A 15,592-nucleotide genomic window follows, 5' to 3' on the forward strand; every position below is an offset into this window, starting at 1 on the left:
TTTGTTCTGCCTCCCAAGAGCCAGGCCCCTCCGCCCGACCAGCCGCAGCCCCCGAGCCCTGCGGATGAGAGGGGGGTCTGTACCAAGCCGCCTCCCCGGGCACCTGGGCGCAGACAGGCTGGCCCTCACTCCCGCCTTGGTCTGCCTAGAGGAATCAGACGGCTGCTCTAGCGCCACAGGGAGGCCTAAGACCTTGTGAGCTGGGACACTTCTGTTGGCCTTAGTTTCCTGGACCGTAAAATGGGCTCATAATAGTACCCCTCCCCCCCAGGCCATGGTGAAGATCCCATTGCACAACACTGTTAAGTGCTTGGCAAGCCCTGGCCTCCAAAGGGAGGTTCAGACCTCTGGCACAAAGCCCTGCAGGGAGGCAGGAGAGAGAGCCAGGGGACAGCCTTTATTTACACCGCCGCCTAACGGCGCCCGGATTTCCAACACATTGTCAACGAGCGCAGAGAAGGGTGCTGGCCCGCACCGCCACCAGAGACAGCCGTCCTTACTCTGGGAACAACTTTTAATCTAGACAAAACAACCCTCCAACCTGAACCTGGACCAGTAAATTCCACGTTCAGAAGAAAAGAAACAGTCGACAATCCACGGGCAGAGGAGGATTTGTTGAAAAGCGGTTTATGGGTGTGAGGAAGCGTGGCGAGCAGTTCCGTGGGAAGAGTTTTCTGGAAAGATCTGGCGAGCCTAAGGGCAGCTCTAGCCTTGCTAATGCAAAAACATTGCAAAGCGGCAACATCCAAGCCAACATTTGGGAAAGGGGGGATCTCAGGGGAGCGTGGAAGAACAAGACCCTCCAGAGAAGTGCCCTTTTGGCTCCCGAGGAATCCGCGAAGTTCACACGCCAGAAGGGCACCTGCTTGGGGATTGGGTCAGCCCGCAGCCCATTTGGGGCTAATGGATCGCCTTTCTCAGCTGGACATGAGGGAGAGCAGCGTAAAGGCCGGACTCTGCCCGCCACAGGGAGGAAGCACGCGGGATGCTGGGACGTGGCTCTCCCTCTGCCCTTCTCGGTGGCCAGGATGGTTTTGTGGCTTTTGAAAACAGGAAAACAGGAATGGATGGTTCTGCTAGAAAGGCACGAGCCGGTTAGGGAGTCCGTTCGTCCCTCTCCGAGCAGAGGCGGGTCTTCACAGCGCTCCAGCTCTACTTTTCTGGACTCCCAGATGGCTTGGGAAGCCCGAGTTCTCTCCGAGACAAGCCCTGGGGGAAACAGGCTGAGGCCATCACATCCCCCTTCCTCTTGCCTCTTTCCTTGGGCTTTTCCCCATGTCATTCAGCAACTCTGGAAACAAGATCCCCCCTGTGCCCCCTGCTGGGCCTGGCCCTGAAGGAAGGTGGGACCCGAGCACCTGTGGCGGGGATTGTGGGGGTGTGCTACAAGAGTGTGCGGGGATTGTGGGGGTGTGCTTCCAAGTGTGTGTGCGTCCCGGGATCCCCCTTTCACCCCTGACTTCCCTTCACTCCTCTTACCCCATATGCACAATATGCCCCTGGTGTTCATGAGAACATGTGAAAACAGTTCTAAGAGAACCTTTCTGTCCAAAGGGCTTGGGAAGCTCTAAGGGCAAAAGCGCACCGGCCCCATCACCTTGTTCCCCAGTGGGGATCTTCTCCGTTAGCCCCCCGTCCTTCCCTACCATTTCCTAGTTTCCTTCAAGTGTGTTTTTCACAAGAAATAAGGAACAAATAACCCATTCAGGGCTCAGAAAAACTGTTCGCCGCAGTGACGGATCTAATGGGTCCGATCACGGGCAACGTGCACCATTGAGAAAGTGCATTGGACGAGATTTCTGGTCTCCTTGAACACAGGCCCTCCGTCCTTCCGCTTGTCAACGAGGAGGGCTTGTCAGGGGGACCAAAAACCTGGTTTTTCCCAATGAGATGTGGCAATGGAGTAAGCTTGGAACCCAATTCCTCTGGTGGTTAAGGCAAATGGTGTGTGTGTGTGTGTGTGTGTGTGTGTGTGTGTGTGTGTGTGTGTGTGTTGGACTCTCCTGCAGCAGAAAACCAACATGATTCCGTACAAAGACCAGATCCCCCCCCCAAGTGCTTAAGATTTCTTGAGATTGGATAATGTAGCCATCACACGCGCTCACGCTCACTCACACGCACTCACGTTCACTCACGCGCGCTCACGCTCACACGCTCTCACACTCACGCGCGCTCACGCTCACATGCTCTCACACTCACGCGCGCTCACGCTCACATGCTCTCACATTCACGCGCGCTCACGCTCACACGCGCTCATACTCACGCGCTCACGCTCTCACGCGCTCACGTTCACTCACGCGCGCTCACGCTCACACGCTCTCACACTCACGCGCGCTCACGCTCACACGCGCTCATACTCACGCGCTCACGCTCTCACGCGCTCACGTTCACTCACGTGCACTCACGCTCACATGCGCTCACACGCGCTCACGCTCACACACACTCACACATGCTCGCGCTCACATTCACTCACACGCACTCACAACTCACACGCGCTCACGCTCACACACGCTCACACATGCTCGCGCTCACATTCACTCACACGCACTCACAACTCACACGCACTCACACTCACGCGCGCTCACGTGCATTCACGCTCACTCACGCGCTCATGCTCACACGCGCTCACGCTCACTCACGCGCTCACGCTCACACACACTCACGCTCACACACGCTCACACATGCTCGCGCTCACATTCACTCACACGCACTCACACTCACACGCGCTCACGCTCACTCGCGCGCTCACGCTCGGCAGTCAGCACAGGTGTGCAGAAGCCAGTGCTTTAACACTAGCAGGAAGACGTTGGATTTGTAGAAAAGCTCTCCCGGCAGCCCTTTTGGTCCCGCTACCTGCCAGGCTGATTCCAAGCAAATGTAAATGTCACCAGTCCCTTTTGTTCTTAATGCCCATGTTGAACCTAGGGGTGTTCCTCGCAGTCTTTGTAAGGAAAATTTCAAATGAACCAATCATCACCACGCAATGAGAAGAAGCTTGATTATGAAGTCAGCAGCTTTGCCTTCTTGGGCCCGGCCCTTGCCCTCCCTGGGGACACTGGATCCTCCTCCAGGACATGAGCAGCTGGCCTCCAGGCTCTAAGGCCTGGGAAAGAAAGAGCCGAAGTCCGTATTTTGCAGACTCGGCTGGCCGTGCGTTACCCAGGGTGCCTTTTTCTGAGCGACGCTGGGCCCCTTTCAGCTCCCTGCAGAATTTATTCTGTGGACAGGATGGGCCTCCCCGGTGGTGGTTTTCATTAGGTCTATGGAAGAATTTCATACCTAATCACCCACGAAAATGAATCGGTTTTTTTTAAAGATCGACTGTCTGTGACATGAAGGAAACTGGGAGGTAGATGGCGCTCTCGGGCGTGGGCCTGCCTGACCCTGGAGGCTGGCAGCTGCCCAGGCCGGGGCAGAAGCTCCTCAGAGATTCCGTGGTGACCCCAGACGGAGGCACTCGTGCTGATGGAAGAGATCGGAGCAGTCTGGGCCGCTGGGAAACGCCTCCTGGCTTCCGCCACGGCCCTTGGTCGTTTTAGCGTTAGGACAAAAAAACAAACAAAAAAAGATAGTCCTCTACCTCCTGTCTGTCTGCGTTCGATGAGATGTCCTTCTGCTGGAACAAAGGCTATAAGATAGTGGGCATCGGGGTGGACAAGATGTGCTCTTTGGGTGCGTATTTTGCAAAGAAGGGCAAGAATCCCGACAGCATGACCCCCACGATGGCCAGCGTGTAGCCCCAGCCGATCTGGCAGCTCCCGGCGTTGTAGACTCCAGCGTTCTCACACGAGTCCTTCGCGGACGCCGAGCCAAGGCCCAGCGGGTAGACCAGGAGCCCCGCGGCCATGATGAACACTGCAAGGGAAGAGAAATGATCCTGTCACCGGGCACACAGGGTCGGCAGGGGACGCCGAGTGACGCGTCCTTCAGGAAATGCTAGAGCCCTGCCCGACGGGCTGAGGAGGGGACTCCCAGGCTGCAGTCCTCCCCGCCGGCACTGACTTGTACAAACCAGAAAGTGCAACGACTTAAAGGGGAGAGGAGGGCACAGGGAAAGGGCTGGAGAGAGCCGGGATAGAGCAGCGCATGGGAACGGGAGTGTTTGGTTCGGTTCCGCACCCTCCCCGTTAGAAAAGAGGCCAAGGAGGAACCAAAGCCATCGCTAGTCACATGAACAAATGCTCTAAATCACGGCAGCGGATCTGAGAAATGCAAATTAAGGCAAGTCCGAGGTCCCACTGCTCAGATCGGCTGAGATGCCAGGAAGGTAATGGTAAACATCGGAGGGGATGCCGGGCACTGATACATTGTCAGTGGAGTCGCGAGCTGATCCGCTTCTGGATTCAATCTGGAACTAAGCCCAAAGGGTTGTCAAACTGGGCACACCCTCCTCCCCATCAGTGTCTCTACTGAGCTTGTATCCCAAAGCTCTCAAAGGAGGGAGAGGGACCCACAGGTGCACAAATGTGTGTCGCAGCCCTCTTTGTAGTGGCCAGGACCTGGAAACTGAGGGGACGCCAGGATGGTTGTACCCGGCAACGACAAGGCTATACAACGGTCCATGCTGCCGGACCGGCTCCCTTCAACAATGAGGTGATTCAGGCCGATTGTGAGAGAGAGCCATCGGCACCCAGAGAGGACGGGCCCTGAGGGCGGACCACAGCCCAGCACTGTCGCCTTGGGTCCTTCTATTTGCCTGCATTTGGTTTTCTTTCTGATTTCCCTTTTTGATCTGATTTTTCTTGTGCAGCATGATATTTGTGGAAATATGGAGAGAGGAATTGCACACGCTCTGGGGGAAGGAGAAAAAACTGGGACACAGGGCTGTGCAAGGGTGAGTACTGAAACTATCTTTGCACATATCTTGAAAACAAAAAGCTATTTTTAAACGACTTAAAAATAAATAAATAAAAGAAATGTAGCTACAGAACAACTGCTCCCCACTTCCACTCCCACCTCAAAGCCATTCCCAGTGCTCATGGGAAGGAGCAGATATAAATTTAAGGAGCTTCTTGCCCAGGAGTCCTAATGATGCTGGCCGCTAGCTCCCTTGGCTCCCTGACCTTGCCACTTAGCTCTGCAGCACAACTCTGGGCTGCCAGGGATGCCCTCTGCCAGGGATGCCCGTCTGCCAACGCTCTTCCCTGCGGCCAGAGGAGCTGCTTCCTGCCCCGAACCACTCCCAGGGTCTATTTCTGTCTCCCCACCCCAACTTCCTGTCCTTCCACTCCAGCCTTTGGGGATTCAGTTTTTTCCAAGCCCCGCCCTTCAGGGGCAACTGAGTCCAAGCTCTTTTTCTTTCCCTCCCTCCCTTCCCGGTTGCTTCTCTCCTCCCTTCCCTCCCTGGCACTTCTCTTCCTCCTTCCCCTCTCCTTTCCCCCCTCCCCCTTTCTGTTCCTTCCATTCAGAGAACTCCTTCACTCTAACCGGATAGGGCCCCGACGTTTGCATTCATTAGCATATAAATAACTTGCGGCCTTTGTTAGCAGCCCCAGTTAGAGACTGTATCAATTAGCTAAGTGTTGGGGGGGGGGAGCCACATTTCTGCTCTCTCTGCTTCCCTCTATCTTGCTACGGTTTGTGATCTAAAAATTCTGGGAAACTGGAGACATGGGAGGGCCCCTGAATCAGACCGGGCAGCGGGGCAAGGCGCAGGAGGCCCAGGGACACTGCGGCCAAACCCGACCCGACCAACCAACTTTTCCTTCCTTCCTTCCCCTCTTCCCTCATTCCTTCCCTTTCTCCTTCCTTCCTTTTTCTTTCTTTCTTTTTTTTTTTTTAATTAAAGCTTTTTATTTAACGCACAGGTAATTTTTCCAACACTGACCCTTGCATAACTTTTGTTCCAAATTTTCCCTTCCCTCCCCCACCCCTCCCCCCGCTGGCAGGTAGTCCAATACATGTTAAATATGTTGAGATACGTGTTCAATCCAATATATGTATGCATAGTTACACAGTTCTCTTGCTGCACAAGAAAAATCAGCTCAAGAACTTCCTTTTTCTTTCCCTCCCTCCGTCCCTCATTGCTTCTTTTCTTCCCTCCTTCTTCCCCTCTCTTCTCTTCCTTCTTTGCTTTCTTTTTCCCTCCCTCCCTCTCTCCTTCCTCCCTCCCTCTCTCCTTCCTTCCTTCCTTCCTTCCTTCCTTCCTTCCTTCCCTCCTTGCTAATAATGAGGTCTCCAATGATGTTTTGGACAGAAACTAAAGAATGGATCCCGAGGCAGGCAGGGAGGAGGCTCCGATGGAGATCAGTTTAGCTCCAAGGTCCCTTGAGGGGGGTGGTCTCTGGGGGTGGTCCAGTCTGAAACCCAAGATATACGCCAAACTCCGGAGGACCCCCCCCAGGTCCCCAGCAGCCTCCCCTTGCCATGTCCCATCAGGAATCCCAGTCCTGTCCCTGAGGTTAAATTTTCCCTATAAAGTCTACTTAGGGGCCAGCTCATGGCGCTAACTCCACTAGGCTTCCCCCCCACTTCTCCTTGCAGCTAACTAACTCTTTTAGGGGGCCGAGTCCCCTTCAGGATTGAGCCTGCCAGCCAAGGGCGCACCCAGCCTCATGGGGGGCTCCCTTTCTGTTGGGTAACTGGGGTTCCACCGAGCAGCTTGTCTCCCATACTCTCTTCCACGCTATTTTATATTTGCCATTTTGGGTGTCTGCTGTGCCCCCTCAATTTACCTGTGACCTCTCCCCTGGATAAGTCCAAAGAGAACGGCCAGGGCGAACCCTTCACATGACTGAACCCCGACTTTTGCTGCCCACCCCCACCTGGAGTCCCGTCACTTCCTCCCGCCCCTCCTTTCTCTCCATCTCTGCCTCTTGGACTTGTGAACCTGCCCCTACTTCATCGCCCCCTTCTCCCTACTAAATGATCGGATCCTGCCCGGTGCCAGCTTCTAGCCAGACTCTGGCCCCGGTGGGCGAGCTCTTGCTCCCAGGCTCTGCCACCCGGGAGGCCAGCCCCTGTCCATGTGCCCGCCCCAAAGCCATTCAGCTCCCTGGCTTCCTTTGGGGCTCGACTCAAACCCTCCTGCTCCTCACCCCCCCTTAGTTTTCCACGCGTATTACAGGCGTGAGGAGATCGCGTTTATATCCCGCACCCACAAGTAGATTCTGGAGGCATTTGCCATTTCCTTCTCCAGCTCATTTTACAGATGAGGAAACTGAGGCAGCCAGGGTGAAGTACCTGGGTGCAGTTGGCAGAGAAGGGCTGAAGGACTGATGGAGTCGTCCCGAGGCAAGCAGGGCAGGAAGTCAAGCCCTGAGGTCATATTTCCCTCTACATCTGCCAGGGCTCATGCCCAGTTGCGCCTGCACCACATCTTCCTCCGGTACCCTTCCCCTCCTCCTTCGCCCACTCCAGAGCTGGCACCCCCCTCCCCCCCCCAGTGCCTCCATCCTTCTCTCCTTTTAGCTCTTTTGGGGTGCTAACGCCCCCTAGAGACGTAGCCCGCCGGCGAGGGCTCCCTGCAACCTCTCGGGGCTCCCTATCTCGCGGTTAATTGTGCGTTCCACCAAAGAACTTTTTCCTCATGGCTTCAGGTTCCTTTCTAGCCATGGGCCCTCCCACTGCACTTCCCACTCCTGCTGCCGGCGGACCCCCTCATTAGGCTGTACCCCCTTCTCCTAAACGACCCCACCCTTGGCCAAAGAGAAAGGCCCCGGCGAATCCTTCCCCGACCGAACCCTCGGATCCCGCAGTCGCGGGACTTGCCCAGGGTCACGTGGCCTGAAGAAGGGGCTTTCCTTGAGGTCAGGGCGAGCGGGATTCCCGGCGCAGGACGGGGCCTTCTGCCATACAGCAGGTGCTTAATTAAAGCTCACTGATGTCATTCTCATGAGCTCACTGCTGGGCTCCCCACTTCTTTTTCTTGCTTTTTACTCTCCCTTTAATCTAAGATTCTAGAATTTTGGCCGAACCCAGTCAAGTTTGCCAGCCTGTAGTTTACCCTTGGGTTCCCTCCCCCCCCCCCCCCCCCCGCCCCATCAGGCTCGCTTCCTCGGGCAGACTAGGACAAAGTCCCCCCCTCCCTCCCAGGTCTGGGGGCTGGGGAGAAAGTGGCCCGAGCCTGCTCCGGCCTGGACAAGTCCCTCCCCTGCGTGGGCAGGGACATCCTGTGGCCAGGGGGCACCATGCGGGCCGTGAAGGGCTGGGCCGGATCTGGGGAAAGGCTGAAGGGGAGAGGGCCCAGTCTGACTAGTCGGGGATCTGCCTCCCCCTAAACAGCTATGGCCCCTTGGGCAGATGCCAGCCGGGCGCCCCTCACCTCACAGTGATCCCAAGGCAGGCCCCAGCCTGGGCCTGGGGGCCTCCCTAACCAGGGAGGGAGAAGGGGGGGGAAGCTCCCGCCCCCTGCCCCTGGTCAGCCCCCTCCCGCTGAGGCTGGCGGCGGGTCCTGGGGCTGGAAGAGGGAGAGTGCTCTCCACCCTGGAGTGGGGCAGGAGGCGATCCCTTCTCCCTCGGGCCCCCTCCCCACAGGGCGGGGCCGGGGAGTGGGCACAGACGGGGGCTCTGCAGAAGCAGGGCCCCGGATCCCCTGGAGCTCCTGCGTTCCTCCTTCTGGCTCCCACGCTCACAGGCCCACAGGCCCAGGCGCCGGCCCCTGGGGGCACAGAGGGAGACAGGGCGAGCCGGAACCCCCTGGGCTGACGCAGCCTCGCCCAACCCTCGGCTCCCAGAAGAAAATGAGGAGAGCCGATGGGCCCAGGTGGGGGCGGGAGAGGCCGAGGCGGGGGCTTCCTCCACGGGGGGCTTACCTGCCGCCATCTGCACGTATCCAGCCAGGGAGCAGACTCGCCTCTCTGGGGGCCCGCTGGGGAGGAAGACAGAGGAGACAGCCAGCAGGGCACTGAGGGCCAGCAGCGCGCAGCCTCCCGAGCACAGGACGGTGCTGGTCTGTGGGACAGAGAGGGGGCAGCTGAGGCACGGACCTCCTGGAAGCAGCAAAGGGGAGGGGCCTGGGGGGGAGAAACCGGCTGCCCTGACTCGGAGGCCCAAGTGTCCAGCCCTGACCTCCATCTCTCCCCTCGGCTGGCGCCCACTGGGCTCCCAACCCGACTGGCCCGCAGACCCTCCGAGCGTCCACGCAGCACCCCCACGGCTGCCGGGCTCCCTCTGCCCCGGAGGCTGCCCTTCTCCCTAACTTTCCTATGGCGGCCCAGCGTCTCGCCCCCACAATGGGCCGTGTCCCCCCGGGCCCCGAGCCCCAAGCCCCCTCCCTCCCCCTCTCTGAGTTCTCCCCCTTCTATGGAAAGTCCTCGGGCCTCCCTCTGAGTGCCTCAGTTTGTCCTGGCTGCAGCCCGCAGGCCCATTCTTGTTCTCAGATCAGCCTGAGAGCCCGAGGAGAGCGGGGGCCGGCTCTGGCCTTTCTTTGTCCATCCCGGGCTGGGCCCAGGGCTCGGCACCACGTCTGCCCGCCTGACCCAGGATGCCCTCGGGGGCCGGAGGGAGACCCCCGAGTAAGGGGGGGGGGAACCGGATGCTGGGAGCCGGCCAACTCCTGCCCCGCACCCCCAGAGTGGAAGGAGCAGACCCACCCCGGGCCCGCTGGCTTCTCTCCCGGAGACCACCCTGCTCCGGCTCCGGCTCCCCCAGCCAGGCAGCCATTTCTGCATCTCACTTTAGAGTCAATAGGGTTACCATGGGAACCAGCCAATAAAACCTCCTCCCAGCTCCTCGCCACCCCCACCCCATGATAAATCAGAGCTGGAGGATGAAAAGGCTTTTAACAGCCCGAGGAAACGCTGGCTCAGCGGGGGAGGCAGCAGCTGGGGGGGCCGGCACCTTCCCGGGTCCCCCCACTTCTGGCACCGGCACCAACCACTGGGCGCCGCTGCCGGCGCAGCCTCACAAAGGGAGGCTGGTCTTCCCGGGGCGCTCCAATCGGGGAGCAGGAGAGCTCCCCGCGGTCCCTGTCACTGCCAACCTGCGCCCGTCCAGAGCGGGTCCTCAAGCAGGGCTGGTGACCCTGGGGCCCCCCCATCTCCCCTCCAAAGCAGAATCCTCGAGGAAACGGCCGCCTTCCGGCTCACGCGGGCGCAGGGCGGCGCCGGCCGAGAATGGGGACCTTCCAGCCATGTACCCACGTGTCCACCCGCCCTCCGGCCGCCTGCCCACCCTGCCCCCCCTCAGCCAGCCCTCCATCCTCCTGCCCATCCGTCGTTCTCTCTCTCTCCATCTGTCCAGCGGCCCGTCCGCATGTCCATCCGTCCTTCCTCTCACGGGTCCCCTGGTCACCATGTACCCGCCCTCCAGCCGGCTGCCCAGCCTGCTCCCCGGGCCCTGGCCCCTCCCTCAGGTGGCAGAGCTGACAAGCTCCCTCCAAGCCCACTGGACCCTTCCCTCCGGGAGCGGCCACGGCCCCTCTGAAGCCGGCCCACCACCAACAGGGCATCTGAGGCCAACCGAGTCCGGCCAGCTGGGTCTGCAGGACCGCCGCTCCCTCGATGAGCATTAATGAGGCACCTGCTGGGGGCCACGTCCTGCGCTAAGTGCTGGGGTCCAGAGAGAGGCAAAAGAGCCTCCGTTCTCGGGGAGCCTCCAGTCTAGTGGGGGAGATTAGGTACAAACGAGGTCTGGACAGAAGGGAGGTCCTGGAATCGAGGGGGCAGCTTCCTGCTGCTGAGACCCTTGGAGCTCAGGCCTTCCCTGTGCCGGGGACCCTCGGGGCGGGCGGCCTGGCCCACAGCGGGCGCTCAACACTGCCCTGCCTTTCCACCAGGCCTTGGGGAAGCGGCCCGGATCCACGCCCACTGCCGCTGGGTGCCCGCCTCACGCCACGCTAAGCCCCCCGCGTCAAGGACTGAGCAGGAAGATGCGCTCTTAAAGTGGAGGCCTCCCTGCACTCTGCCCCCTCCTCTCCCTTTTCCTTCCCTCTGGGCCTTGGCTCAGGAAGGGGCGCCCCACCCCGAGGGTCCCCGGCCCCGCCCACGGGCACCTCCTGTACTGCTGGAAAGGGAGAGGAGTGCCCAGTGCTCAGTGGCCTCAGACAAGGAGGAAGTGGAGCCCAGGAAGAGCCGCCCAGGCTTCCTGCCAAGTCACTCTGGGAGCTCATGGGCCCCCAACCTCACAGTGCGGGAGGGGCCATTCCCAAAGGTCAGCGGGGCCCCTGGGTAAAAGCCTGGCCCGCTGCCCCCTGTGGGTCCCCCCATCCTCCCCTCAGGCCTCTGTGGTCTGCACCGGAGCTGGGCTGGGTCACCTGGGGGTCTCCAAGGAGGCTCCAAGGAGCTCCTGGCATCTGTTAAATGAGCCAAGGTCCAGAAAGGGAGAAGGGCCGGAGGCGCTTGGCTGAGCAGCTGGTACCTAAAAGGGGGGGGCAGACCCCGCCCTCCCCACTAAATGCCGGGGGGGGGGGGGGGGGGCAGACTCCACCCTCCCCACTAAGTGCCCAGGCCTGGGGGGGGCAGACCCCGCCCTCCCCACTAAATGCCCAGGGGGGGCAGACCCCGCCCTCCCCACTAAGTGCCCAGGCCTGGGGGGGGGCAGACTCCACCCTCCCCACTAAGTGCCCAGGGGGGGGGAGCAGACTCCGCCCTCCCCACTAAGTGCCCAGGGGGGGGCAGACTCCACCCTCCCCACTAAGTGCCCAGGCCTGGGGGGGGGCAGACCCCGCCCTCCCCACTAAGTGCCCAGGCCTGGGGGGGGAGCAGACTCTGCCCTCCCCACTAAGTGCCGGGGGGGGGGCAGACCCCGCCCTCCCCACTAAGTGCCCAGGCCTGGGGGGGGGCAGACTCTGCCCTCCCCACTAAGTGCCCAGGGGGGGGGCAGACCCCGCCCTCCCCACTAAGTGCCCAGGCCTGGGGGGGGGCAGACTCCACCCTCCCCACTAAGTGCCCAGGCTTCCTTGTGCCCCAGAAGAAGGAGCAGGTGGGCTCAGAGCGGGCGAGAGCTTCTCCTGGGGCTGGTCCAAGTTTCCCTGGATGTTTACCAGGGCCCCTCCCTTCCCTTCCCACTGGCGGCCTCCAGTCTTCTCCCAACAGGATGTGACTCTCGGAAAGACTGAGGAGCCGGGCAGGACGGCAGGCCCTGGGCCCCAGGTCCGGAGGGAGGAGGGGCTCTATGGGAGCAGAGACCCCCACCCAGAGGCTCAGCCCCACCCCCACTCCTGCCCCTGGGAAGCGCCCCGGGGACTGCCAGAGCCCTCGTGCCCGCGCAAACCTCTCAGCACAGTGGCTGGTGCCCTGGGGAGCGCCGCCCCGCCCGCCTCGGTGTTCTCATCTGTGAAATGAGCCCGAGCAGGGAAGGGCCAACCCAGAAAAGGCCAAATGGGCTCGTGAGGAGTCAGAGGAGCCTGAGGGGAGGGGGCGGGATGCGGGCCGGGGGGGGGCCCCTCTGGGCACAGGGCAGAGGGAGGTGCGGTGACTGCGGTGCCGGAGCTGATGGAGCCCGGGCTTCCTGAGCCAGGCTGGGCCTCTGAGCAGGGCCCGGGCACTCCGGCGGGGGGCGCCCTGGGGAGGGGCCCTGAGCGGCTCCCTGGCGCCCGGCACGTGCCCGCCCGAGGACCCGCGCGTCCTGTTTCTGCAGCAAAAATACTCAGGCTATTTTTAGAACTGGGGAGGAACCTGAAGGGAAAGCGGAGCTCCGAGCTTCTGTGGGACTCCCTCAGGGGCAGGGCCTGGAGATGCCAGGAGGTGGCGGGCACGGAGCCTGCCCCCCGCCTCCCACTTAGGCTGAATTCCCGGGGGGCGCAGGGCGGGGAGGGTCCCTGGGGGCCACAGGGGGAGCCGGGCTATCACAGAGAGGGGCCCCCCTCCCCCCCACTGCTGCTGCCCCGCCCCAGGGAAAGGGCTCGGCTGGCCAATCTCGCCCCCCCAGTTCAGGGCTCTCCCTCGATCCAAGCCCTCACCTAACGGCCCCGGTGTCTCCCTCCGGGCCTGTGGCTGCTCCCCTGGGGCCCTGCCTCGCTCCCTGCGGGCACGGGCTGGGGGAGCTGGCCCTCCCCCTGCCTCAGCTGCCCCAGGCGGAGGGCACTCAGTCCCTGCCCTCAGGAGCTGCCGCACAGAGGCTGCAGCCCGGGGGCTTCAGAGGACGAACAAGACCACCGGGGTGGGGGAGCGGGACAGGCCGAGGCCGGGCAGAGCCAGGCGGCCGGACCTTCCCGCCAGGAGCCCGAACTTGTCTCCAGGCAACAGGGAGCCACCCCGGGTTTTAGAGCGGAAGAGGGCCGAGCAGACCCTGCCAGGGAATGAGGGGAGCCCGTGGGGGCAAAGGGGGAGCGCGGGAGAGGTCCCAGCGAGAGAGGGGAGGGGAGCCCAAGCCTCGGCTGCGTTCTCGGGGCCCAGGGCCTGGGAGGCACAGGGAACGGAACCCCCGAGCGTCTGGGGGAGAGGTGGGTCTGGGGGCCCGGGGCCCCTCTGCAGCTTGGAAACCTGGGAAAGGAGGCTGCTGCCCTGAGGAAGAAGAGGGTGGGGAGGAGGGGCTGGAGGGGGAGGGGCCGGAAAGGTAAGGCACCAGGCCAGAGGACAACTAAGGAGAGGAGGTGGGGGGGGCAGCGCGGCGGGGGAGGGGGGCCTCTGGAGAACAGGGACCCAGGGGCCACGGGCCCCCTGCATGTGGCCCAGAACGGCGCCCCTGGGAGCCTCCGCCCTGGGCAGCACCGGCCCTGGAGAACAGCTCCCGCTTCAGTCCTGCTCCCCTCCCCCGCGCCCCCCAGCAGAAAAGGGGGCTCCGCTGTCCTCCCACCCCCCTCAAGATTATCTGGCTGGGCCCAGAGCTTCCCCCACCTCCCCCCACTTCTCCCCGTCCCCAGTGCTGAGGACTCTCTCCCCCTGCCTGTGGGGGGGTCAGGCTCCTGGGGGGGGCAGGCTCCTGGGGGGGGTCAGGCTCCTGGGGGGTCAGGCTCCTGGGGAGGTCAGGCTCCTGGGGGGGGCAGGCTCCTGGGGGGGTCAGGCTCCTGGGGGGTCAGGCTCCTGGGGAGGTCAGGCTCCTGGGGGGGGCAGGCTCCTGGGGGGGGGCAGGCTCCTGGGGGGTCAGGCTCCTGGGGGGGTCAGGCTCCTGGGGGGGTCAGGCTCCTGGGGGGGGCAGGCTCCTGGGGGGGTCAGGCTCCTGGGGGGGTCAGGCTCCTAGGGGGGGCAGGCTCCTGGGGGGGTCAGGCTCCTGGGGGGGTCAGGCTCCTGGGGGGGTCAGGCTCCTAGGGGGGGCAGGCTCCTGGGGGGGGCAGGCTCCTGGGGAGGTCAGGCTCCTGGGGGGGTCAGGCTCCTGGGGGGGTCAGGCTCCTAGGGGGGGCAGGCTCCTGGGGGGGTCAGGCTCCTGGGGGGTCAGGCTCCTGGGGAGGTCAGGCTCCTGGGGGGGGGCAGGCTCCTGGGGGGTCAGGCTCCTGGGGGGGGCAGGCTCCTGGGGGGGTCAGGCTCCTAGGGGGGGCAGGCTCCTGGGGGGGGCAGGCTCCTGGGGGGTCAGGCTCCTGGGGAGGTCAGGCTCCTGGGGGGGGCAGGCTCCTGGGGGGGTCAGGCTCCTGGGGAGGGGCCTCCCGGTGGGCGCAAGTTAGAGTCCCGGGGCCGCTCAGCCCAGGCCGCCCCGCCCCCACAGCCCCTCCCAGGGGCTCAGCCCGGCCGGCCTCCCCCCAGAAGCCTCCAGGAGGCCGGCTCCGCCGCCCCGGCAGACCCCGCGCCCGCCCCGGCCTCCCCCGGATAGGACACCCCCCCTCAAAGGAGCGGGCGGCAGAGGGGAAACTGAGGCAGGGCACAGGCTACCTCGGGGAGGCTGCCGGACCGGGATGCGCATGTGTGAGCGCGTGTGCGCCGTGGGGGGGGGGAGGGGAGCGGGCGCCGTCCGGGGCCGGGAGGACCCCGCGCGCTTACCTGCCAGGCGCCGGCCGGGATGTCACGGAAGCTCCGCAGGCCCCCGAGGCCGAAGGGGGCGCAGGGCCGCGCGCGGGGGGCCAGGCAGGGGCCCAGCAGGCCCAGGGGCGGCGGGGGGGGCCGTCAGGGCGCCGCGGGCGGCGGGGGGCACGATCCACGCGGGCGACAGCAGGCCCAGGGCGCACAGAGCCGCGAGGCCGCACGACAGCAGCGCCCAGAAGCCCCCCACGCCCACGCCGCGCGGCATGGTGGGCTCGGGCCCCGCCGCCCCCGCCCCGCCCCCCGCCGGGCCCCCGCCCCGGCCCCGGCCTCACACGCTCGGACCGATGGGCGGGCGGACGGATGCGGGGCGGCGGCGGCGGGAGCTGCGGTCCCGGAGATGCTGGAGGCTGTGGCGGCGGCGGCGGCGGCGGCGGCGGCGGCCGCCCGCGCGCGCGTGGAGGGGCGGGGCCCGCGGGGCGGGGCCGCTGAGGCCGCCCCCGGACCCGCCTCCGCGAGGGGAGGGGGCCGGGAGCTCGGGCCCAGGGCCGTGCACCCCGCCCCCGACACGGCCCCCCCGGCCCCTTCCGGCGGTCCGGGGTCTCATTCACGCGGCGCAGGCAAGCCGAGGGGCCTGGGGGGGGGAGCCCCCGCCCCCCACCCTCTCGCCGCCGTCCCGGCTCCAGAGGGCAGCTTTGGCCCCCAGGGGGAGATGCCTCCTCTCTAGCAGGGGGGCCCCGGAAGCCTGGCAACTGCGGGGAGCTAGTCCCGGAGACCGCCCACGGAGGCTGCGGGGTCCAGGCAGAGGGAGGCGGGGGCGG

General features: G+C 63.7%; 1 protein-coding gene across 1 annotated transcript; it reads right to left on the bottom strand.

Moving 5' to 3' along the window:
- Positions 1–376: 376 nt before the first annotated feature.
- LHFPL7 (LHFPL tetraspan subfamily member 7) lies at positions 377–15,193 on the bottom strand. The gene is given in 4 exon segments (XM_074297763.1): positions 377–3,855; positions 8,754–8,892; positions 14,793–14,909; positions 14,911–15,193. Coding segments are annotated over 4 exon segments (612 nt in total). The 5' UTR covers positions 15,040–15,193; the 3' UTR covers positions 377–3,628.
- Positions 15,194–15,592: the final 399 nt, after the last annotated feature.

Source organism: Sminthopsis crassicaudata, chromosome 3 (assembly GCF_048593235.1).
Source record: "Sminthopsis crassicaudata isolate SCR6 chromosome 3, ASM4859323v1, whole genome shotgun sequence".
NCBI lineage: Eukaryota > Metazoa > Chordata > Mammalia > Dasyuromorphia > Dasyuridae > Sminthopsis > Sminthopsis crassicaudata.